The following is a 27,348-nucleotide window of genomic DNA, read 5'->3' on the forward strand; positions in this document are numbered from 1 at the left end:
TTTGTGAATTTTACCATACAGCTCCTCATTACTCTGAGGCTTAGAGCTAGAAGGAATCTTCAAAGTTATACATCAAACTGTGTTCCATAGAGCTCTTGTGTTTGATGGAGTTGTCTCAGGGGCTGCCCCCTCCCTGAGCTTTAGGATCATAAAGAAACTGAAACTTTATCATTCTATTAATACTGATACAAGAGCAAGCACTGTGGAACTTCTGAAAATATATCACATTTTGCTTTTTAGTAGAGTTAGTTATATACATGTCTGGTTCTCCCTTTAGACTACAAGACATTCTGAATTTGACTACTTCACCATACTAATCTCTGAACCAGCTTCTATAAAATTCTTGGTTAAAAAGAGGGACAATTAGAGAAACTTATCTCAGAAGCAGGCATCATCTACTCTTCAAAAATACTCTAAATTCTATTGTTGAAACAATTTGGGTCTAATTCTCAATTTCCATACAATTCAGGGGGGAGAGAAGTACCACACTTTGGGGTACAAAATCTAGACTCTGTAAAAAACTCTATGGGACAAAATAATGGGAACATTTTGATTTTATTAAAAATAAACTATAGGGCTTCCCTTGTGGTGCAGTGGTTGAGAGTCTGCCTGCCGATGCAGGGGACAGGGGTTCATGCCCTGGTCCGGGAAGATCCCACATGCCACAGAACGGCTAGGCCCATGAGCCATGGCTGCTGAGCCTGTGTGTCCGGATCCTGTGCTCCGCAACGGGAGAGGCCACAACAGTGAGAGGCCCACGTACCGCAAAAAAAAAAAAAAAACTATAAAGGAAAACATCTCTGCAATAATTTAGAAAATTTGAAAATAAATTGATATTTTATTGTATTCAGTGTAATTTTTAAGATTGATGATGGCATTATGGTTATATTTTTAAGAATTTTCATTTTTTAAAGATATACACTGAAATACTTAAGCATAGACTAATATGATATCTGACATTGGCTTCAAAATAATCAGAGATTAGGGGGAATGAATAGGGATATGAATGAAACATATCTGGCCATGAGTTGAAATTGCTGAAGTAAGGAAGATCATTGTGCTGTTCTCTCTGCAAGGGTTAAGTGCAGCCATTAAAGATAGAAACATACTAATTCACTACTTTCCTTACTTTTTTAGCTGGATACCATAGCGTCTAATCCTTTTCTATCCTATCACCCACCTCCAGTCTTACCACACACACACGCACACACAGACACCAATCTCAGTATACAGCAGGAAGGCAATACATGATTTCTAGACCTCTGTCTCTATGTTCCTCTAGCTTTACAAGCACTCAGCTTTTCAAGAGTTAAAATGGTAAAACCTCATTATTTTTCTATAGTAACCTTCTCTTTAGAAATACGATGCCTCTTTTACTTGTAAAGTACACAAGTCCCTTGACACCGGAATGACTGCTTTTCAATGTAGTGTTTATCTTTAAATCAATAGACCATGTTCCTATGTATTGTTTATGTGTAGTGCATACACATTAATTTATATTTATACCCAAAGCTATTTTAGTATTCCCTATTAAAATTGATATGTTTATGGTACTCCTCTCAACAGTAAGTTTAGTTTTTAATTGGAGGTACAATGCATGGATTCCAATTTATATTTTGAAGAAAGTTGGACAAAGTACTGTCCGGCACATTTTATATGTGTTTGTGTATGTGAGTTTGTATGTGAGTGTCCATGGGCAGAGTTAGCCAAAAGAATGTTGTCCTTCACCCAGCTTATCAAATAATCTTTGAGGTAAAGTTCTGTTTTATCTACAGCCTTGGAACCAGTGTTCAAGATCTCAAGCTTGACACTTTCTCTTTAAATAGTCATGGTTTACCTTCTCAGACAGTAAATTAAAAAAAAGTTTTTGGAATTACTCAGCACAGAGGAAAGCACAATAAGTAATTAATGTAATACACATGATGACAAGAGTTCCCTGACAGAGACTGGCTTAACACACAAGTTCTGAATTCTGCCTCTGCATCCAGGAAGTCACCTTTGCACGTCACTTCTTCTAATAACACAATTTTCTTATTTTATATTTTATTTTAATTTGTCAATCATTCTTTACTTATAATTCAAGACAGAGGTTGTTGATTTTAGGAAGTAAGTGTGATTATGTTCAGTGTATTTCCAAAGAACATTACAAACTAATCAAATGTCTATGGTGATGGTTCTCAGTAGGGGTAAGTTTATTGGGAAAATTTCCTAGGTATCTCTACATGTTTCACTAGGTGAAAACCTTTGGTCCAAGTAATGGAAGTTCACTGTCAAAAAATATTTTCTACTGAAAGTATTATTTTCTTTTCTTGAGGAAGTCATGTGTAGCCTACACGCTTTCACCAAATGGAGGTAAGGTAGGAAACATTTTCTTAAATAATATTTAACTTTGATAGAACCTAAAATAACTGTACTTATTTGGCAAAACTTGACGTGTGAACTGCAAATTTCAATTGTCTTCTATATACCAATTTATCTACCCTACTCTGAGCCATACCTGCCTAAAATATCACCTCTGTTTATTTTGTTCCTTTTGCTTTTCTCTATCCTATTCTCATCTAAGAATTTCAAATTCTCTGATCTATCTGACAACATCTAATTATTTTAAAGAAAGGTAAAAGTTAGCATAAGCAATCTGACTCTTGTTAGCCTATTCGTACAATTCTATTTGGTATTTTTCTTCCTCTCTCCATGGGACTAGTTTTCTACTTTGCTTTCTGTCCTTTAAAGATATATTTGAGGAGACATTTACTGTTGCCCGAAATAGTCCCTGAGATTGTGTTCAATACGTCTTTTTTGCTCCTTTAACTATATTTTTTGTTCTTTTCGGCAGCTTTTATAGATTTCCCAATCCTTTTTTCCACTGCACATTATATTGTTACAAGGCTTCTGTTTACTGCCTATAGTACCCTTTATATTTCACTTAACTACATTGGCCTCCAACGAGTCTAAAATGATGGGTGCCAATTGACTTATCTATGAATTGATGGAGAAACTCTGAACAAAGAGCTATTATTTGGAATCTCCTCTTCTAGCTAATAAGTTCCCAAATGCTATTTCATTCCAACGAGTCTAAAAGAAATCACCTTGCTACCAGCGTAAGATATTTTAGTAGCCTCAGTCCTAGTAGAAAGAGGACCTTAGTCTAGGAATTATACTATAACCTTAAGGGTTCATTTAAGTGCCTACTGCCAGAGCACTTTGGTAGTCTGAATGCTGAAAGTGCAAAGGAAACCTTAATGAGAAGTCTGTACACTCATAGAATGTCAGGAAAAGTAACCAAAGGCTATATAAGTGTAAGTTCTACAAAATAAATGACCTATATCATGACATGGTCCCTAACTGTTTAATAAAAAATGTATATGTCAATAAGACAGTTTAGACCTTCAGGTCACAACATCATTTAGCTCCCATCATGTGCCAAGTTTCATCCTAGGCTTTGGAGCTACATGGATAAATATCCCCAGTCCCCCCCACCCCTTCCACCCTCAATTTAGTAAAAGGGCCAGCTATGTGCTTGGATGGTAAAAGAGAGGAACCTCAAGAAGATTACCTTTGAAACACCTAGAAACACAAAGATAAATAAAATATCCCTTCCTTTTAGAGATTTCTCTTTAAAAAAATAATTCACCCTTTCCATCCCATTCATGATTTCAGTAATAAAGTTAAAATTTTAAGAGAGAAACGCATCAAATTTTGAATCTAAAGTTTAAAGATTCCTTCAAGTCTTTACTCAAATGTCATCCATCTTCTTGGCAAAACCTATTTAAAATTGCAATATCCCTAAATGTCCATCAACAGGAATGGATTAAGATGTGGTACATATATACAATGGAATATTACTCAGTCATAAAAAAGAATGAAATAATGCCATTTACAGCAACATGGATGGACCTAGAGATTGTCATACTGAATGAAGTAAGTCAGACAAAGACAAATATCATATATCACTTATAAGTGGGATCTAAAAAAGAAAAAAAAGATACAAATGAACCTATCTACAAAACAGAAATAGAATCACAGATGTAGAAAACAAACTTATGATTACCAGGGGGAGAAAGGTGGGGAGGGATAAATTGGGAGATTATACTAGATATATTATACTAAATATAAAATAGATAACTAATGAGAAACTACTGTATAGTACAGGGAACTCTACTGAATACTCTGTAATGAACTATACAGGAATAGAATCTGAAAAATAGTGGAAATAAATAAAATTACAATATACCTCTCAGCACCCTATCTACTTAGTCTACTCTTTCTTCACAGCACTTATTGCCTTCTCACATATCATCCAGTGTCTTATTTAAAACATCTGTCTTGTCCGACTAGAAAGTGAACTTTATGTGGGCAGAGTATTTGGGTTTGCTTTGTTCACTGATGTGCCTGTCTCCAGGGCCAACATCAGTGCCTGGTACAGAGTAGGTAGTTATTTAATTTTTGTTGGATGAATAAAGCATCACTAAGTGACAATCTAAAGAAAAATACTGGGACTTCCCTGGTGGCACAGTGGTTAAGAAGCCGCCTGCCAATGCAGGGGACACAGGTTAGATCCCTGGTCTGGGAAGGGAAGGTCTCACATGCCGTGAAGCAACTGAGCCCGTGCATCACAATCACTGAGCCTGTGCTCTAGAGCCTGTGTGCCACAACTACTGAAGCCCATGTGCCACAACTACTGAAGCCCACGTGCCACAACTACTGAAGCCCACGTGCCGCAATAACTGAGCCCACCCGGCACAACTACCGAAGCCCACGTGACTAGAGCTCGTGTTCCACAATGAAGAGTAGCCCCTGCTCACCACAACTGGAGAAAGCCCACGTGCAGCAAGGAAGACCCAGAGCAGCCCAAAATAAATAAAATTTTAAAAATAAAGAAATAAAATACTATTTTAAAAATACTGAAAGACATAATTATCCATTCGGTTTTTAGTTTATTCTAGATATATATTTTAAAATAGCAAATATCTGTTTTGAGTTGCCTTTTCACTATTTAACAGTGCCTTTCTACAATACCTTAAGTGTAGTCAATGTGGAGATATTATGGTGGGAAAGAGATGTGCGCGACATTGAGGGAGAAAGGTTAGTGGATGGTTAGCCCAGGATATGCATATTGAGTATGCTGCATGTGAGTGTTCAAATACATCTTATGCAGAGTTAAAACAAATATCATGGTAATTCAAAACAAAAGGATCATTCATATCAATTTCCTAGGGATTTCACATGAAAGAGGATGACAGTGCTTGAATTAACATAACAAACTGTTTCAGTCCCTTTTTCACTTTGAAAATATAGAAAAAACGAGAAAGCTCTCCTTACCCAGTGTATTCTAAAATATAGGAGTATGGAAAGGAAATCCTGTATTCTTCTACTTAGTTTTAGAATAGCTTATACAAATGAATTTCGCAGAAAAAACATTTTACATTTCTCATATTATTCTCACATATTTTTGCCATAGCAAATTCAAGTGACAGGTCTAAGTCAAATTCAAAGAGATCAAAAGTTATTTTGAACAGTGAAAGTTATTAACTTTTTAATCGTCAAAATTAGTTGAATAAGCATGGACTATTATTCACCCAGTTCAATTTGAAATTTGAGTCTAACCAGCTGCTGCCTCTCTCTAGGTCAATCACTACAGGGCAATACAAGCAAGCAATAAATTCTAAGGTAAGTTTAATCTGACTCCCTCTTAGTGGAATTGAGAAAGATTTTGTTCGGTTTGCTCTCACGAGACACAGAGAACAACTTTTCTCTTTCCGAAATATGAATATGTATACAAGCCTTATTGGCAGATGACTACTTTGGGTTTTTTTTCTTTGTTTTCCTTTTTTCCCTGATCTGGAATAAGCAGTCTCAATTCTTTTAATATGTCCTTACAGCTCTTCATTTCACTTTTTCCCCTCTGGGTCTTTTACTAATATTCCAATAACTTTTCTCAGTAAAACCTTCATGTAAATTAAATTCCATGTGTGACAGGATCCACTTAGTGGCTTAATTTTAACTGGGTACTCATTTTCATTATAGTCTAATTCTTCATCACTATTTAAGTGCATATGAAGTTATAAGAATATTCTTCAACTCTCAAGATCATAGCCAATTAGAAAAATTTAACTTTTAGTTCATCACCTAATTTTAGATCTAAGTGCCTCAGAGTCAAAGGACTAGTTAGATGTTGATGTTGCTATCTTTTATTCATATTGACTCAACCAAATAGACACAAAATGCTGAAATATAACAAAGAAGTTTCGAGTTCCATCGTAGTAGTCTTCAACTTAGAAGTTAAGAGATATTTAAACTGCTTTCATTAATCAAATGTAAATAAATCCTTCACTCAATGTAACTTATCAACCCAAATATACATAGTCCAATAAAGATAATAAGGGAAACCTTACCACAAAGGGTAGTGGAAACATTAAGCTTCTATCTGGAAATCTTATTTCAATAAGATCAAGCACATTGGGTTTGGCAAATGCTTAGATCATAGATTTTGAAAGATAAAATAACTATCCATTATATATATGTATATATATCTCACTATTCCCTAAATAACTATTGCCCAAATTTGCTTATATATTCATAATCTAAATTGCAAACCAGTTTAGAAAGACATTTCCACATAAGAGTAGAGTATAATTTTCTATCCAACCGGGGAGGAATTATTTTAAGTATAAAGAGGGCAGACTTCTGGAGAAAAGCACTGAGAAGAACAGATGCTTTAGGGGAAAAGAATATTCATACACTATGGCAATCACTTCCTCTACCCTGGCCCCATTATTCCAATCTATATGTAGCCCTATCCATTAGGAACTGTTTGAAATCGTGCTCTGTGTAAGGGAAGGAAAGGGGGTATGAATGAGGTTGGGCTGGAGACAGCACTTTTGATAATCTCTTCCACCTTTCACCATCTGGGTTTCTCTTTCCCCCCCATACCCTGCCTGTTGAAATACGGATTTCACTCGTTTTGGGTTTGCTTCTTTGTTTGCTTAGTTTGGGTTTTTGGTTTTATACTCTTGATCAATTGTTGTATATTAAAGGTCAGTTCTGCAGATGTCTTTGGAGACTTTGTCAGAAAAACAAACCTTGAAGATCACTAGGCATAATGACTCAGATATACCCAGGTCCTGACCCTCATTCCTGCCCTCTCTTCTTTCCACATATCCAAATTCTACCTCTTTCTAGGAACTCAAGCTGATCATCTTTGTACACTAACTAAACAAGATTGAAGGATTCGTCACTTCTAAATTTAAGGTTAAGTAAAATTAGCTCTTAGAATTTACTGCCGTATACCCAACTATTTGACTAATTTCTCCAATAGGATTATAGTCAACACCAGACAACATCAAGGAGAGAGACCCTGACTTCTCTGTCCAACACAGTATCACTAGCACATAACACAGCATCTGGCACTTAGTGGGTGATTGGGGAAACCACTTTGCATCTCTCTGAATTCATACTTTGGCCCATGAAGTTAACTTTCAGGGATTTTGGAAAGATCATTTAACCCCGGGTCCACAAGGGAGACTAACAGGTATGATTGGTGACTTTGGGAAATAGAACTGAGCAAGACTGGCTCAACTCTTCTCAACAGTCTTTTCAAAGAAGGCTGTTTTCAGGTGCACATCAAGGTGGGAGATTTGCAGTTGTGAGCAAATACATTTGACTCAGGGAATGGGGATTTCTAAGAAGTCCATTTGGTTGCAGATCTAGACCCTGTTTGCCAAATAGCTTTAACAGTAATCAGGCTGATATTCAGATCTCTATCTCTTTGAATTCTATGTCTTGTTGATTCTAAATTTAGAGGCTGAGAAGGAGGTGTGATTAATTATCACTCCTAGAATCCTACCTGTAGTAGATACCTAGCAAATACTGATTGGTTGAATGAACGGATGAATGGATGAATGAATGAATGAATGAATGGCTATCAGGTGGCAAAGATGCAGCATAATTCTACTTTTCTTTCTCTGAGACATAACTGGCTTGCAAATTGCACTCCTGCTTTACTCCAGTCGTATTTTAACTATTCCTCTTAGGCTTTGCTCACAAACGTGAGAAGAAATGGGCAATTTATAGCTGTATTTAATTCTACGTGATTTATTTCCTGGGAAACTAGTTAAGGGAATAAAGAACACCCACTTTAATAGTATTTTCTCTTCCATAGTCCACCAAGTAGGGATGTAAGTCGGTACAACAATTCCTTTTTATAAAGCCATTATATAATAATTAAGCTTTATTCATACCTTAGTAAAGTTACTTTAGTTAGATAATCTACTAACTATTTAGCAGAGTACAGCTAAATGATCAAATAATGAACTCAGTGAAAGAGGGAAAATTACAACAGAAAACAGTAAAAGTATATACTCTCTTACCTTACATGCATCTTCCCCATTATTACTTTTCATACTTAAAATATTAAACATTTATTTTTTTCATTTCATACTTGATATAATATTTATTTGTATCCACATTTAAAATTAAACTTAATTGTTTTATGTTTGGTTGAACTCTTTTCTAAAACATAGATTTCTAATTCAATATTTTTCTAGTAGTGGTTAGTCTTACAAATCTTTCGAACCCACAGATATTAAATCTAATAGTAAGATATTAGAGTTACAGTCTCTCTCCCTTTGACATGTTTTCCTAACATTTCTTGGGAGTGAAACTTTCAAATCATATCTAGGCCTATAGGCTAGGTAATAAAGTTACTTAAATAGTTACTACTCTAATTAAAAATAATTCCACTGTTGATGGAAATATAAAATGGTACAGCCACTGTGGAAAACAGTATGTAAATTCCTCAAAAAAATTAAAACTGGAACTATCTGATCCAGGAAGCCTAATTCTGGATATTTATCCAAAGAATTGAAATCAGGATCTCAAAGAGATATCAGCACTCCAATGTTCATCACAGCACTCTTCACAATAACCAAGATAGTGAAACAAACTAAATGTCTATCAATGGATGAACGGATAAAGAAAATGTGGCATATACACACAATGGAATATTACTCAGTCTTAAAAAAGGAAGGAAATCCTGCTATATATGACAACATGAATGGCCCTTGAGGGTATTATGCTAAGTGAAATAAGCCAATCATAGAAGGACAAATACTGCACGATTTCACTAATCTGACGTATCTAAAATGGTCAAACTCATAGATTCAGAGAGAAGAATTATAGTTGTCAGGGGCTAGGGGAAGGAGGTAATAGGAAGTTGTTAACCAATGGACATAAAATCTCAATTGTTCTCAACATGAATAAGTTCTAGTTATTTGCTATACAGCATTGTACTTTTTGTTAGACTGTATATATCGTACACTTAAAAGTTTGTTAAGAGGGTGGCTCTCACCTTAAGTGCTCTTACCACAATAAAATAAAATTTTATTATCTTATGTTAACAGAAATTTAATCTTCCATCACTGGGGAAAAGAAAGAAAATTGAATTCAGCATACATAACCCAATTATTCTCTTTCCTCTCTTTACTTTTTATCTAAAGTGCTTGCCAATTTTACTGTATGTCAGTAGCAAATTTGTTTGTTTTCCTTTACTGATGCAGTCTCATAATATTCCAACTCTATACCAAATTCCCAAATAGTTTACAACTGATAATTAGTCCATTTTTATCCCCCACTAAAAAAACCCTGAGGCTGCTATATTTCTATTGTTACTGAGGTTTACATATGGTACTGATGCATACTTGACACTCAATAAATATTTGTATAATTAATTTTGAGGAGAGTAACTAAGGACAACATGTATACTTCGATTTTTCTCTAGTTTGAGTTCATGTGTTAAAGCACATCCCATTTTGTTTTGTTTTATTTTTAAATTCTGGAATAATCCTTATATTTGAAAAAAGTAAAGCATTAACATTTCTTAAGCATGCCTTATAGAAGTAGATTGACCTATCACTGTCCTATTTCTACCCTTCGGCATTTGGCATTGCTTTGGCATTGCTTTAATGAGACCCTATTAAGACATTAACAAGATTGCATACATAGTGACCAATGCTTATTAAAGTCTATATGCAGTTGCACAAAAGAATTGTGTATATATATTTGAATGAGAAATTTCTACTGTTCTGAGAAAGGTATCTTACTTCAAATAAAACCATGAAGTTATGTTGGAAAAATATGTTTTGGGAGCACTTCGCCCTCACTGAAAAGCCCACCCTGATCCCTTCCTTAAGACATCATTAATAATAGTTAACATAAATGTACTAGGCACTGTCTCTCAAGCTATTGATGGATTTTTCTCTAATCCTCACAACCCTCCCCCGCCCCCCACTGAGGTAGATTAAATTAAGCTTTCCATTTTACAGTTGAGCTAACTGAGGCTTAGAGTAGTCAAGATCATTCCACTGGTAAATGCAGGAGTAGTGGTTTCTAAACCCAATCAGTGTGGCTTGGAATCCACAAGCCTCCATCACTCTATGGTAGTCCTTCCCATGGAGCCATTATGTAGAAAATTTCAGCCTAAACTGACTTACATATTACCCCTCTTTTTCTTTTTCTAAGCTTACTTCTATTTCTGTTTTCTAATCTTTTAAAAATGGGGATAAAAAGCAATTCAGTCATAGACTGTACTTAAATTTATTTATAAGAATTTTAATTCAAAACTGCCACAGATAAGCTGCAACATGCCCAGGTCAACCAAGAATGACTTACCTGTAAATCTGTAAATCATCAGAGTGAAAACGTCAAGTCATTAATTACATCCTATAATCTGAAGAGAACTAGCAGGTTTTAAGAACTCTTCACTCTGATTCCAGGCCCTTGAATTTTCAAGCTCTCAAGACTATTAGGACCAAAGATGCTGTAAACATGGAGATGCTCTTCTCAGTCCCCTACCAGGAAGGACCTGCCATCCTGCTGCAAGGAGTGAGGTCACTGGATAGTCACCAGCTGTCAATTCCTTCAGGATCTACCTCAGTTGCAGAGAGCTGCCTTGCCCTTCTTGGAGTAGCCCACACCAGGTAACCTACCATATTAGACTTTTGTATATGTGGAGTTTACAGGACTATATAAGAAAGAAAGAAATTGAAAATTGAAAAACAACCTGTTTTGTTACAAACACATGACAATATTTTGGTTGAAGTGGAAGAAATATGTCAACAAAACAGCACTGCCCTAAAATATCGTATTTATAGAATTACTAACGTCCATATAAAGCAGGAATCCTCGCTGATTCTTTGATTTAAACAACCTGTTCTCAAAATGGAATCAAAAAAGGAATAAAGGAAAGGAAAAGAAAAGAAAAATCTGATTTATTTTGTATTGAGATAACGTACAGTGTATATGGGCTCTTGAGTAAGAAATAAAATCCAGCAGGAGAAGTTGTTTAGATCATTCTGAAGCCAGGTTAAACAACAAATACGGCTTCAGATATACATATAAGCACACTAACAAAATGCCAAATTAAAAAGATCCATATGATGTTTGAGGCCTAATTAAAATTCTACCCAGAGTTGCTACATGTATATTCACTTTGTGTGCAGAAACAGACATCCATGTGTCCTTGTATTAACTACAGCACTTACACATCTATGAAATGGGAAGAACAACATTGTTTCTTCCCCTGAGTGTGAGAATTCACCAGCAAAATGTTCTGGAGGTAAAGCTTAAGCTAATTTAGCAATAAGTTCCATAAAAGATTTGAATAAAACATTATAGCTACAATAATCCCCTTAAGCTAGTAATGGAAATGAAAATTATTTACTCTGGGAGTCTGATTGTATTGCTGTGAAATCATCTGTCTATGTAAATTATTTGCATATCAGAAAAGATAGAAGCCCCATGTGTTTATCTCCATTTTCACCCAGGCCTAAAGCTATATAAAATATTTGATTTCTGGTGCACCTGAGGTTTCTCAGCTATTAGTTGACATCAGTACTCATCCTCTTAAGAAATAAAATAAATCTGAACCAACCTTTGGAAGGTAGGAACCTTACAGCCAGAATTTTAGTTTATTATTGCACAGATAATATGGTAAAAAGTTAAAATCTTGAAGTGTTCTTTATTGGTAAATGAAATCTTATTTTTTATTCTTAGAGTTAATACTTTCAAAATATGGATACTTAAGATTCAGTATTACAGCACAATTTGCTAGGTCTAGAATATTTAATGAGACTTCTCTGCAGTTACAATGCCTAACACTTCAGGATTTCAAAGTACTGTAACAGCAGTAATCAATTAAGCCTTACAACATCTTAAGTTAATAGCCTTACAACATCCTAAGTTAATATTAAGTCATCTGCCTTTGGTTAAACATAAACCAATGTTGGGGGAAAAAATTACACAGTTAATTTACTTGAATACTTCTATGTTCTGAACATTTATAAACAAATGAGTCAGATTCATAAGTAATTTTTATTCTAGTTATGTTTCCTATTATAAATAAAACATTCAGAAAAATTCCACCACAAAATACATGTATAAAGTATAGGTTTACTAACGAGCACTTAAGGGGCATCTGCCATGTGGTAAATCGTTCTGAATCTGGGAGGAATCTTCAATATTGTTAGCTAATGTTTACTTTTTGGTTATAAATTATTATGCATCTTATGTTTAGTTCTACATCATAGAAGAAATTTATTCAGTAAAATTCTTAGCGATAACAGCAATTCTATTGATTCATTTATAAGAACCTCACATTAGCCAATAACCTCCTTGTGAAATTTAAAAGATCAATATGTGGCATTTATTAAGTTAAAAAAAAAAAGAAAAAGAAGAGAGGAGCCTTGAAAATATTTTCATGAGTTGAACTCATTTGGACCAGATGAAGGAAATCAAGTGTAAGATAGGGATTGCTAGGGCTGAGCAGTCCAACACCAGGCCCGACCTTGGCCCATGTAGCTTTCTTCAACCTTCAGTCATTGAAAAGACCCTAGGAAATACTGGTCACATCAAGGACATTCAGTCTTGCATAGCAAATTCCAGAAGCCTTGAGGTGAGCTCTGGTATGACCATTGCCCAAGAGATCTTGGAAACGCTCTACTACACCCTCCAACCTTTGGTACTAGTCAGAAATATGAAGGAAGTCTAATGAAGACCTGAAAGCAGAGGAATGTTCTTTATTTCCACAGCAGTAGGATCTAAATTTGCATTTAAACTATCAGTAAGTCTGGCCACACATGGTCAAATAGAAACTCAAGGTGCCATCAACAGGAGAGGGTTGCCTGAGGCCAAGACTAGTGCCAGTTCTTCTGGCATTTCCCCAGCCAGAATTCTTGGCTTCCCACCCAATGCTGGGACCAGGGTGAGGCGAGTGAGGTGCTCAAGGCACAGTATCAGACGAGGCACATCATGGGCCTGGTAGTGAGAGCCTCCTTCAATGTTGTACAATAGACAGCCCACTCGCCTACCTCAGTCTAGGTCCTGTAGGACTATAGCTTTTTCAAGGGTTTTATGGCAAGAAGCTCAAAATGTCAAGACACTGTTGATGACAAACAAATGAGTCTATACCTCAGAAAGGGAGGTTATGAATGGTAGAGTACATAAAACAAGAATGTTCAAAAGAGAGACCCCCTCCCAGTTAATGAAATATTGTCCAGCAAAAACATGTAAAGTTGCTAAATCATCTGAACTAATTCTACAACATTTCATTTGGGATTGGAACACAATTTATTATTTCAAAAATTTGGATTATCATGGATAAAATCCATCCTTAAAATGTATCTAGGGACTTCCCTGGTGGCGCAGTAGTTAAGAATCCGCCTGTCAGTGCAGGGGACATGGGTTCAAGCCCTAGTCCGGGAAGATCCCACATGCCGCGGAGCAGCTAAGCCCGTGCGCCACAACTACTGAACCTGTGCTCTAGAGCCTGCAAGCCACAACTACTGAGCCTGCGTGCCTAGAGCCTGTGCGACGCCACAAAGAGAAGCCTCTGCAATGAGAAGCCTGCACACCGCAACAAAGAGAAGCCCCTGCTCACCGCAACTAGAGAAAGCCCACGCACAGCAACAAAGACCCAACGCAGCCAATAAATGAATAAATAAATGTATCTATATGTGGTAAAAGTCTAATACAATAATTAGTCTTGAAGATGCATAATAAATTTACCCCTACCCCCACCTTTAATATGTATAAAGAGGCTCCTATATAATAATGAATTTTATTTCCTATGAATGTCTTTAAAGCTACTACAATATAATTAAATGATTCTAATTGTAGGAGTTTTTGTAGCTGCCAATTTCTAATCAAATGACAACAGCTCCTCAAGGTTGAGCTAAATAGCTATTTCTATGTTACAATCAGAATATAATATCTTACAAAATGAAAACGTTTCAAACGGAATAGTGATTCTGGGGGTTCATTCATATCTGAAGTACCAGAGTGAAGGACACTTGGACTGTTAGGTTCCTGGCTTAATTGTAACACAGGTCACCATTTTTATAAATGAGTGGATTAATGTTAGAAGCAGTACTTATTGAATCCTTTTCTATTCATAAGGAACTTATCCTTTTCAACTTAATACCTTTCATTCCCAAATTCATTTGCAAGTAAAAATAAAACTATTTAGTCTTAGTGACTTTCTAAGACTTGTGAACTCATAATTTTTTAATTTGTAAGTTTCCTTCAGTCAGAGACTATCCACTTATTATCCATTTATTTCAACTTATTATTCTCCCTGTATACTCCCAGGGTACAAGTTTCATGTTTATTTGTTAAATAAATAAATAAATAGGATATTAAGATGTACATCCTAACTTTTGGAATTGAATTCAACATAGTGGAAAAAAAAATCTGCTTCATAGTCCTTGAGTCTAATTCATTATAAGCAATATCTTTCTAGAGATAGGCTTGCTATTAAGGCAAAGGTGAAAAAATCATCAAAGATATTTGAGAATTTTTATCAGATATCTTGTCATTGTAATAATTTATAGCCTACAAAAACATGAAGAAACTCTGATCTAACTTTCTTATTAAGTCCTTCTACTAAAATGTATAGAATAGAATGATTTTAAGTATCAAGTTTTTACTTTTTGGAAATCAAGGCCTTGTCATCTGCATCATTTGCATATATTTTCTCCCAGTCCATAGGTTGTCTTTTCATTTTGTTTATGGTTTCCTTCACTGTGCGAAAGCTTATAAAATTGATTAGGTCCCATCTGTTTATTTTTGTTTTTATTTCTATTGCCTTGGGAGACTGACCTAAGAAAACTTTGGTATGATTATGTCAGAGAATGTTTTGCCTATGCTCTCTTCTAGAAGTTTTATGGTGTCTTGCCTTGTATTTAAGTCTTTAAGCCATTTTGAGTTTATTTTTATGTATGCTGTGAGGGTGTGTTCTAGCTTCATTGCATTGATTTACATGTGGTTGTCCAACTTTCCCAATACCACTTGCTGAAGAGACTGTCTTTTCTCCATTGTATATTCTTGCCTCCTTTCTCGAAGATTAATTGTCCATAGGTGTGTAGGTTTACTTCTGGGCTCTCTCTTCTGTTCCATTGATCCATATGTCTGTTTTTGTGCCAATATCACATTGTTTTGATTACTGTAGCTTTGTAGTATTGTCTGAACTCTGAGAAGTTTATGCCTCCTGCTTTGTTCTTTTTCCTCAGGATTGCTTTGGCAATTCTGGGTTTTTTATGATGCCATATAAATTTTAGGATTATCTGTTCTAGTTCTGTGAAAAATATCATGGGTATTTTGATACATATTGCATTAAATCTGTAAATTGCCTTAGGTAGTATGGCCGTTTTAAAATATTAATTCTTCCAATTCAAGAGCATGGGGATATCTTTCCATTTCTTTGAGGGATGACTCAATTTCCATTATTAATATTTTGTAGTTCTCAGTATATAGGTCTTTCACCTCCTTGGTGAGGTTTGTTCCTAAGTATTTTATTTTTTTGATGTGATTTTAAAAGGAATTGTTTGTTTACATTTCCTTTCTGATATTTCATTGTTATTGCAAAGAAATGCAACCAATTTCTATATCTTAATCTTGTATCCTGCTACCTTGCTGAATAATTTTTACTTTTAAAGTATTTTATAGATTTTTAAGCACTGATCATGTGTAATGGTCACACAATTCTTGGAGTAAATCAAGAACTGTTTCCACACTATGGATGACAAAATTTGGGTTCAGAGAGAATATGTGACTTGACTAAGTTCAGAGCATTGAAAAATGCATAAGAAAGGTTAGAATCCAGGTCCTTTTATTCCTATCCAGTGTGTTTTCCACTGCAAGGTACAACTGGCTGAATGTAATAATGAGCACTGAAAATTTTAGATACTAATAGAAAAAGATTACTGTATCTAGAGATTTCATATTTTATGGTGGTTGATCATTTATACCCTTGATATCAAATTCCTTTAAAATGTAGAGTACCTTGAAATTCTTTCTTCTTCCTTATACGTGAAATATAACTGTGCCTATTAACAAGGTACACTCTACAAATATTAGCTACAAACAAACGCATGAGGAAGGACCACATAAAAGTACAAGTGCGTCACTGCTGTCGTCAAACCCACTCTCCTTGTCCCTCACCAAGGGGAAAGTGACCTCCAAAGACATTGAAAAGGCAACCCATTTACACTACAGTGCTTATATATCTGATCCCAGGGTATCTTCCACAATCCATTTACTATCTATAACTGGCTATAATGTTATTAACCTTTAGTGACTAGTCTCATTGCCCTTCACTGACCATATATAACTATATCCTAATGATTTTAACTATCTTTTAAATAGGATACTCATATAAAAACAGTAAGTTTAAATATATCTTGCTAAGAGAATTGAGTTTTAAAAGTGAAGGCATGAAGAAAAGTTGGTAGAGGACTGTTCCAAAATAAGTGAATAGTAACACAAGTTCCCTTAGATTGCTGTATAGAATTTTAATTCACTACTGTGAAGTTCAAGAACTTCTATTTTTCATGCCTGGCATTCCTCCAAAACTTTGGCCAGAAATGATTGAGTATGAGTAATGGCTTTTACACTGTGAAATGATGGCTTATTCCTCCTAGAAACTTGTCATTCTTAGCTGTGATCTTTGGCAGACCCTTAAAACAGATCTGCCACCATGAACTAGAACTACTTTCACAGTGGACCATCCACGTAATTAAACCATTTTGTTGTAGTTGTGGTTGTATAGAGTGCTTATTATGATAGTGGAGAATTGGCTTCTAGTATCAGTCACATCTATGCCATTTTAAGTAGTTACTCAATTTCTTTGTTTCTGATGTCTGATGGAGATACACCTAACTCTATCTACCTATCTTTGTGAGAAGAAAAAGATATTCCAAGGGACACAACTTCAAAGTCTTAAAAGACATGTCTAACTTTAAGCAATACAATCATCACTAGTTGTTCTCTCTGAAGTGATATAGGAGTACCCTTGAGATATTACTAACACTAAACTGAAACCAAATACTCACTCTCATAGCTTACATGTAGTCACTCTATCGTTGATGATGGTTTAGAACATATCTCCTTTCTGGCTCTCTTGGTACAATTAAACTGAACCCAAGAAAATGGCTGTTCCTGGGTTTCTTAATTTAGAATGGTAGTGTCTTATACTTTCTCTTGAGATCTTGAGACCTCTTTTTCTTTCTCTCTCTCTCCCCACCATTCCTACTCCTTCAGACCTCCTTTTTCTTTCTGTCTCCCTCTTCTTTCTGCTTTTTATTCACCCCTATTTCTTTCCCACTCCAGTCAGTGGAGGTCACGAGAATCTATGGGTGTTGTTTAGCCCTGCAGATATCATTTGGGCTAAAATCATACTGAATCCTTCCTTGAGCAATTTAAGCAATAGAAGCTGGGGAAGTATTTGGAGGATTTTTAGCCAACTCACTGAGCACACAAAGTATAAGCAGTACACTCAAAACTATTACAACCTATTTTTACATCAACAGCTAGAGGTTGTTTGGGTTTTTTTTTTCCTACTGCACTTTTTACAGCTCTTACTACTATAGAAGCAATATATTTAAAGCTACTGTGATTACTTAAATTTTATATTCACTAAAGATGATTTTCAGTAGCAAAGTTCCCTTGTAGTAATTTCAGATTTCTCTGGGAATAAATGTCTTCATAAAGGTATAGGAAGGAACAGAAGTTCCTACAGGAATTTCATAACTCACTGGTTGGGGTGGGGGAAGAGCACTTAATGTTCTCTTCCTGAACCTGCTCCTCAGTTACAGATACATTCAGAGAGACAGGCTCATCAGCTGATAATTGCCTTAGTGTCTTAATCTGCAAAATAAATATAATAAATTTGTCCTTCTAAAAGAAGAGCTAAGAGGGAAAAGGAAAAAGCAAAGGAAGTGTCTACATGATGATCTGTAAATATCAAAATTATGTAGATATTTTCCTCTCAACATTTCTTCCCAGAAAACTTTACAGTGAGCCAACACAGAATAGGGGTTAAACACACTACCTACAGCCATGTGGCTCATGTACATATAAACAACTCCATGCTTGAACCCAAAGTGTGAGCAATAGTGTCTGGGCACAAGCAGAGCCCTGATAGCCTTTTGAAAATTTTGTTTTCTAAACAGAACACTTACATTTTTACATATGCACAGGAACTGTGATCCTTCTTTATGTTGGGTGAAAATTAGTAAGTTAGTAGTTCAGAACTATGTTTTTCCTTTGTAAGTGACACCTTTGCTTCATGATAAACTACACCCCATAAAATCTTATTGGAAACAATGAATACGGGAATAATACCTTGACAGAAAGGAGCCTGATGCCAGGTCTTGAAAATTTCCATGGATGGTGTGCAGTCACACTGTTTAAGCCAAAACCTGTCTTCAGGGTCTTCACCACTTTGCAAGCTGTCAAAATCCTCATCATTTTGAAGGTGCTGATTTGTGACTAAAAATAAATGAAATTGCATATACTTTATGAGAATTTTGCTATAAGATTTTTAAATTAATGTGAAGAAAGCTGGGGGTGTGCAATCTGGTGTTTAAGGCTGACTGCACAGTGATCTTTGAAATTCCATTCATTCTGTCATTAAATGTCTTCGGCCATAGCTCCTCCTTCTCTTAAGACCTCCTCCTGAGGTAATGTCCAGAGATGGACATGTAATACAAATTGCAACACATCAAACACTACCTGCTCCTGCTGAAATAACGTTAGTGTTGTGGAAAAACAGTCATCTGTCAAAGGAATTGCTTATGCAGCTGAATAGAATGATCTAGAAGCAGTGGACACCCACAGGAATATCACTTGCCCTAAAGAGTAGCAACTTTCTAATAATGCTAAGGATCAAAGGCTTTTGCTTGTGTGAGATGTAATGCCTAATTTGCCTTAAAAGACATTTTGAATTCCCAAAGAATCTGAAGACTTGCGACTTTCTGCTTGGAAAAGACAATGGAAATCACATAGAGTAAAAAGGACATCAGAATAAGCTTTTCTCCACAAATAGAGAACAAACCTTTCTACACTGTGCTTTTTTTTTTTTTTTTTTAGTTAATAGTGTATTACATTCTTACCATTGCATTGTTCTTTGTTCCAAATTTTAAAGCAATCAGTAATATCAACTAAAACACAACTGGAGCAAAGTAGCCTATTTCTATCCCTCTTAATTTTTCAATTTGTAAAAAGTATATGAAATAATGGTAAACACTGATTTTAATGAGAACACATTCCTAATTGTTTAGTTGTTTTAGTTGTTTAATTGCTTTTAGTTGTTTTATTTTTAGTTGTTTAATTGCTACATATAAAATTCTCAAAACGTGAATATTTGTGTTTCAACCTGAGTTGAAATTGATTCACTTAGCCCTCAATCCCATGTTTAATCAGGCAGTCAAAGGGTCTCATTGGCTGGAGGAAGCTCTCACTTAAGTCATGTGTTTATGTAGATTAGGAAACTCTGCAGTATTATCCTTTGATATCCTTGCAAAGGAGGCCAAGAAATAAAGGCTTTTTCCTAGCATTTTTCACAATGGAAAAGATGACATAGAATGGCACAGAGATTGTAAACTTCATGATGTAGGATGAGTGCTAGAATTAAGTTGGGGGGGAGGGTTTGAGGATTTTTTTGTTTTTAAGGAACAAAGTTTAAACTCCATCTTCTTCTGCCTTACTTAATGTATTCATGTATAAACATTCTTTGAAGCCAAACTGCTTCACAGCTCCTGGTGCTAGAAAACTGAAAAAACAGTCTCAATCTAGTGTATATAATTAATAAAATAAGTAATGTATGGTAGTGTGTCCAAATACAATGGAGAAAGAGAAAGAAAGAAAGAAAGAAAGAAAGAAAGAAAGAAAGAAAGAAAGAAAGAAAGAAAGAAAGAAAGAAAGAAAGAAAGAAAGGGAGAGAGAGAAAGGGAGAGAGAAAGGAAGGAAGGAAGGAAGGAAAAGATCAACTCCCTTGTGCATGTTCAGTAAAATTTAAATATGTGATTATGTTGAACCATATTATCTTGAAGGATTCAAAGAGTATACCAAGTAGATGGAGGGGAAGAAAGCAGAAGGGACAGCATGAGCAATAGCACAGATACATTAAACCATATGGTATATTAAAAAAAAAAAAAAAAGCTAAAACAGTCTGCTAAAGCCTAGGTGCACAGTACAGGTTGGGGAAATGAAGAGGAACCGTAACAAGGAAGATTATGTGTGCTTTAAAATGGTTGGTCTTAATCCATAAATAGTGTTCCTGGTAGTCATGAAAGTGTTTTGAACAAAGGTGAAATTACTGTGAAAGAAAGATTATGGAAAGTGAACTGAAGGAGGATGAAACTAACAGAAGAAAAACTCCCAACTCAAAGAACTAAGAGCTTAGAAACAGAGCTTACCGGTTTAGACCAGTAAGTACGTTAGGTTGTGGACTCATCCTTGTCTATATACATAAAATATATATATATAGTGAGGATTTGTCTTTCTCTAATAAGAAAAATAACATGTACTTATCACAAAAAAATTTTAAGATGCACAATAAATTTAAATCAGTCATAGTCCCATTACCCAGAGGTACCCATGCAGTGAACACTGTGGTATGTTTCCTCCCTTTATTCTCTACGCTTTGGGGTACTAAGGAGTCCAGAACTTAAAGAAGGAAAGACATTAGTAAGTGACTTCATAACCACTTTTAACAGTTGACCAAAAAGCATGGTGAACTGAGCATGGTTTCCCAATAAGATGTCAACAACTTTAGGGTACAATTCCATAACTCTAGAACCTAAAGAAAAATATAAGCCTGAGAGTTGTAATGGGCTTTCACTTTTTTTCAGTAAAAGGTCCTGGATGTAGGCTATGGTCCATGTTTCTAGTCACCATAATAAAAGAGGAAAGGGCAGAAGATTTGGAGAGTTTGGTTAAATATTCTGAAAATTCATCCATCATGATTCTACAATCATCTCAGGAATTGGAAAGACCAATAAATTAAATGGTGGGTAGTTTCAGATTTGAGTGTTCAGGGTGGACTGAAATCTACAACCAAACTGAAAAAGAAAATTATGTTAGTTAGGGAGTTTACATTTGGATAGATCAAAGGGGTGAGGTGATTAAGAGTTGATTAGTAGTGAATATGAAAGAGATAAAGATAGTAGAAATATTACAGTTTTGTGAAAGACATTTTTTCAGCACACTTTAAAAGAAAGTATTTTTCAGTTTGGAATGATTTTTTTCTCTGATCCCATTTACATGGTCCTCCTCTCACATAAGCTATCCGCATACAACTAAGCAGGGTAAAAGCATGAACACATGTACACACAGAAGGTTGGGGGAATCTGTATTTGAAATGTATTTTGTATGAGTCAGGTCATTAAGGGTTCTCTAATCTTATAAGTCACTCACTCAAAACAGCAAAATACTGTTTATGAATTTAGCCCTTCTTTTCTACTGAAACACTTATTATAGTTATCACAGTTTACAGCATTAGGCTATTTTCCTCTGTACACCCCCATATGGAAAATTAAGAATTATTGAAACTAAACATTTCTCAGTTTTGATGGAGTAAGTAACATTCTAGTACTTTTTAATCTAGTGCTAATAAAGCATTTTATTTCTTCCATAAATTGGAAAATGTATTATATATATATATGAATAAATATGTATTTATGTGTATGCAGAGAGATTAAAATATGTATGTACATATAGAGAGACAGCAAGAAAAGTATCCTTAACTAATACAATTATTTATCATTTCTTAAGAGAAATGGAAGCATTCAGCCTCCCAAATCCCTGAGAAGACTTAATTTGATGAATTTGTCATTAGGATATCTGGTATTGAAAATGGTGCTATATCCAGCACTAAGTGGTAGTTATTTTCCTGTTACTTAAAGAAATTTAGAAAACACTGAAAAATAGATAATAGCCTACTCCCAAAACATAACCTCTGTTAATATTTTAGCATATCTTCCTCTAGCATTTATTTCTATATACAAGTCATAATTTTGAAAACAGTGATCAACTTGCATTATGCTTTTGTGAGGTAATATTATATTTAAGGTATGTTCAATGTTATTACATGTTCTTTTCAAACCTTAATTGAAATGGCTACAAAATATTTCATTTTCATTGTTTCTATTGTTGCTACAAAGCATATCAATATTGTAATTTTTTATAAACATTGCCAAATTTCTCTTCAAAAAGAATGTACCCATCTACATACCAATCACAATGTGAATGTCCCTTTCAATACACCCTTGCCAACTCTAGGTGTTATCTTTCATTTGCTTATTTGAGCACAGGAAGTGGTATTTTGTTTTCATTTGAATTTTAAATAACTCGTGAAGTCAAACACTTCCATATACCTTTACTTAGTACTATTTCTCCTTTTTTTCTTGCATCTTTTTGTTCCCATTAATCCATTCCCATTAATGATCAAGAAAGCCTCTTAAAAGGAAACGTAAAGCAACACTGATTGATATAGCCTGTATTTGTACTAATTTCAAGTGTCCTCTTCATTTGGACGATCCATTGATATAAGTAAGGGAGACCTGCTACCATTTGGGAAAAATGAAACCAGCTCATCCTGGATAATAAAGGCTTTAGGTTTTGGAATAAAGAGAAAATAATGGCATTAGTAATTCCTTCTTAAAAAGTACAGAAACTGCCAACACCTTTCTTGAAGTGTGTCTTACTAAGGAATGAATAGAGACAACTCTAAGAAAGTGATGCATCTTTCAAAAAGTCTCTAATATAGCAAGCATGCAAGAGTTGCTTCTGAAAAATGATTGAATGAATGAATTGGTTCCTGTGTGCCAAGTTCCTGCCTGATCAATGACGTTTATTTAAGCAGAAACAAATAAAATTAGGTCAGATGAACATAAGAGGAAGTAAAGATGCTTTGGAATAGGAAAAGAGAGCTGTCAATTAAGAATTATACAAAAGACGATAAATTTAAGGCAAGAAGCAAGGTATGTCTGGAGTGCAAATAAACTCAGAGTAGAAGAAAATAAAGAACCACTCCCCTCAAAAAAAAAAAAGTTCTATTTTGTGTTTGAGTAGGGATGCATGAAGACAGAATAGAAAAGGTAGAAATGATTATTATGGTTCAATTCTGATTTTTATTAGCCTAATATAACAAGGAACACTGTCACAAGTGAGGATATGGACAAAAAAGGGCTACTCTTTGAAGAAAAGTGGTGTGGATTTGTACCTACATAAAAAAGCATATACTTTCTCTCATCATAGAAACTAGGATAAGCTGGTAGAAAGATTCCTCAAATAAAGTTTGGCCAGGGAGAAGATTTGTCAATAATGACAATAGATGTTAGGTTGTTAGATGATGAGGTTTTTAAATAACCAGATGTCTTTGAAAATCCAATCAAGTAAGACACATTCATTAAGGTCCAATTGGCATTTTGAGGAATAGAAGGTGAAGAACTAAGTTCATGAATGTGCTTCTCAATCTAACATTTGATAGCATAAAGGTTGAAGTGATTCAAAGGAAGGTGAAAAAATGAAGCTGGAAAAGAGACCTTGAAAAAATGATTTCACACATTAAAATCCAAGGCACAAGTGATTATATTCTAGGATAATGAAAAAAGCAGTCATTTATAAGACCCCATTTGTAAAAAAAACTTAAAGAGAACAGGTTAGTTGGTACAAGCAGCATGTGTTTGTAAAGAATAAATCTTATCATACCAATTTCCTGCCTTTAAAAAAGAGACATTATTACCAGACAATGTAGAAATGTTAGACGTAACCTACTTTAATTCAAGAGCATTGAGTATATATTCTAGACCATTATTAGGTGCATACACATTTGCTGGAGAATGTATATAAATGTAGGAGGGTGTAGTGAATTACCCAGTGAGTAAAACAAGCTTTCTATGATTTGTGGGATTAGAAGAACAGAGTGGACAATGCCTTAGAAAGCTGATTCAGAATTCACAGTGACCTTGGCAAACTGAAGACATAGTCAAACACAAACAGATTAAAGTACAAGCAAAGGGAGGTCAAGTGTAAGTTAGTCCAAAAAGAGGAAGAAAAACAAGCTACAAATACAAGTTGTAGAGGACTGATTATATAGAAGTAGGTCAAAAAGCATACGTAGCAGTCATAAAGTATAGCAACTGCCCAAAGTTAGTCATAATAAGCTGGAATCGTTAAAGTTGTAAATCATTGAATCATAAATTATACAAAGAAGGAAGAATTTAGAGTGAAATTTAAGAAAGAAAACTCAGTCACTAGAAAGTTAAATATTAAATAACTTGAAACACAAAAAATAAAATTTTGACATTGAGATAACTATAAATTTAAAATCATGTCATGTAGGATTCCTAATCAAAAGCTTTCAATCTTCCTAAAAGTCTAAAAAATTTTTAAAGAGGAATTTCCTGGGTATAAATTTAAAAAATCCTACAATAGAAGCTAAAACATTGGAATTTATAACCACAATATATTAGCATATACCTATATCTATATATAGAGATATATACACCACTTACTATTATGCCAGTAAGTGCAAATAAGTATTTAAATAAATCAATTTTAATGAGTCCAATGATGATAAGTATGATCCTGCTTGACAGTTGAGGTACTTGTCATTTTTTGATCACCTACTAAGTGCCATCCCTTGAGCTAGGCACTTGGAATGCCTTTTTTGCTAATCTTAAAAGCAATCTCTGTACTAAATGTAGCTAATAATATCCCTATGTCATAGATGAAGATGGTGAGTGTGTCCCAGAGAGTTTAGCTTGCCCATGATCACACAGCTAACAAGTTGCAAAGCCAAGATCAGAACTCAGGTCTCAGCCAACGTCCATTCTTTTTCCAGCATGTCAAGTATACCCGGGAAAAACAGAGGCAACAACATGAAATGACTTAGAAAGAGTAGGCTGGTTAAGATGAATTTTGCAGAAAGAATACATGATTGCAGAAGTTGCAATGCTCATAAATACTATGACATTACCTGGAAATGGATAAAATGTAACTTCAGTAAATATCAAAGAATGAGAAAGAAGAAAGTATCCATAACTTCTCTGATTTATTGTTATGTTTAAAATTAAAATAATATAAAAAATAATGAAGGTAATATAGAAATAAAACTATAAATTTTTCCCAATAATCTATCTAGTGGGACTAATTGGCCTGGGAGTCATACTTCTAGTTGGCTAACTGATTCAGCCCAACTTACCTAAAATAGCAAAGGAAATTTAATATTTTTCTGTGTTACATCCTATTGCTTTAAGTTACTTATTTCAGAATCTGAATAATTTAATGCCATTGAATTTTAATAATTGCTCATAAAGTTAGAATTGATAAAAGAATAACCTATTCAGGAATTATTTATTGAGTGCTTTCTATGTATCAGATGCTGTATAACAGGAAAAAGGATTGTCTTCAACTAAAAGATACTTTGTAGGAAATTAATCTCTTTTTAAATTTATTGCCTAAACTATCATCAAACAGAGAACATAATAATTATCTAATAGATAGCTTTATATAGTTGAAAGTGATTTTTAAAATCATCTTTTCTAATTGCTCTGTTTTATAGATATAAGAAATAGATATCTAAATAAGCCAATATTATCTCATTATTTTTGAGTTAATACCAAATCTAAAGTCTTTAGTAGAAATCGCTGTAGAAAAGTAAGTTCCTAACAATTACTACCTTTCCAATAGAAATAATTTTGTAAATGATGGAACAGTTAGTGAAAGAAATTAACAACTACATAAATCAAACTCTACACTTAATTTTGGCCTAAGCATTTTCTTAAATTTTGGCCTAAACATGCCTACAACATAAATTTCATAAAATAGAATGACCAAATCATTAGGCAACTGTCACTCTAAAGAGCAAAATATTTCTAAGGAAAATTTTAAAATTTAATTCATCACCAGCCTTTTTTGCACAATGATTATCATTGCAACAAAATCATCTTTTGCTGGACAGAACAGCTCTGATGGGCTTGTTAATTCTTAACTTTTGCCAAGAGTAAACACAAAAGATTTTGCAAGGCTCTAAAGAGCAACCCTAGCCATGAGGAGGGGTTACCCATGGTACTCCAGGTCATGTGCTGGGAGAGTACTGGATCCTCTTTAAATTAAATATATTTGAGGATCACAAAGAAGCAAGTTGTGCAACATGTCTTGAAATTTCTGACCTCGTGAAGTAAGGGGCGGCCGGTTACATGGAAATGACGTAGAAGACTTTTTTTTCTAAACTAAAAACAGGTCACCGATGCACATTCCTACTCTACCCCCTTTCTAGTATATTTGTTACATTAAATCTGATTTCTTTCATGACCTCTCGCTCTCAAGGGAACTTGGTCCAGGAAAATATATTCCGCCCTCCTAACAATCAGATCACCACTCTCACAAACAGTAAAGTTCCATCTTTCTAAACTAGTATTGCAAATTTCCATGAATGGACCATACAGCTATTTCTTCTTCCAGATTTGGAGATTCCTAAGTTGAGTGATTGAAAGGCGGGGGGCCTTTTTTTATTTTATCGAGGTTAAAAATGTTGGGGGGAAAGTAATGCTGTAGAGGGAAAAAAGAAAAACAAGGAGACACAGAAGGGGAGAAAGGAGGAAAAAAATCATCCTCATCCTTCAATGCTACAAACTGCTAACAGTCAAAAATGCCTATTTGGATTTTAACTGCTGACATTCCCTGGGGTGTTGAAGAATTAAGTGTTTTATTCTGGTATTGTTTATTTGATGTCATTTATTTTTAACCTCTACTTGACTTAATCAAGATCATCCTCAGCTGAAAGGAAGAGGGAAATATATAATGTTTTTGCTATTGGACTCAAGGGATTGATTATTTCAAGAGAACACTCTTGAAAGCTTTGCAGACCAAAAAAGCAAGGGATTGAGCATTAAAAAGTTGCAGACTGTGTCAAGGTTTCAAAAATTTGTTTTTAAAAGCTAATTGACTGGGATTAGAAGTTGATCAGTAATAATAAAAATCCGACAAAAGAAATGATTAGACATTTTGTAA

At 34.7% G+C, this 27,348-nt stretch overlaps 1 protein-coding gene across 1 annotated transcript in view; it reads right to left on the bottom strand.

Moving 5' to 3' along the window:
- Positions 1–18,921, bottom strand: part of CPS1 (carbamoyl-phosphate synthase 1) — a 144,145-nt gene extending 125,224 nt beyond the window's left edge. The window contains exon 1 of the mRNA XM_032637342.1: positions 18,673–18,921. Within this exon, the coding sequence (XP_032493233.1) occupies positions 18,673–18,798 (126 nt within the window). The 5' untranslated portion in view covers positions 18,799–18,921. The remainder of the gene's footprint in view (positions 1–18,672) is intronic.
- Between the last annotated feature and the right edge of the window lie 8,427 nt (positions 18,922–27,348).

This window comes from Phocoena sinus, chromosome 7 (assembly GCF_008692025.1).
Source record: "Phocoena sinus isolate mPhoSin1 chromosome 7, mPhoSin1.pri, whole genome shotgun sequence".
NCBI classification, from domain to species: domain Eukaryota; kingdom Metazoa; phylum Chordata; class Mammalia; order Artiodactyla; family Phocoenidae; genus Phocoena; species Phocoena sinus.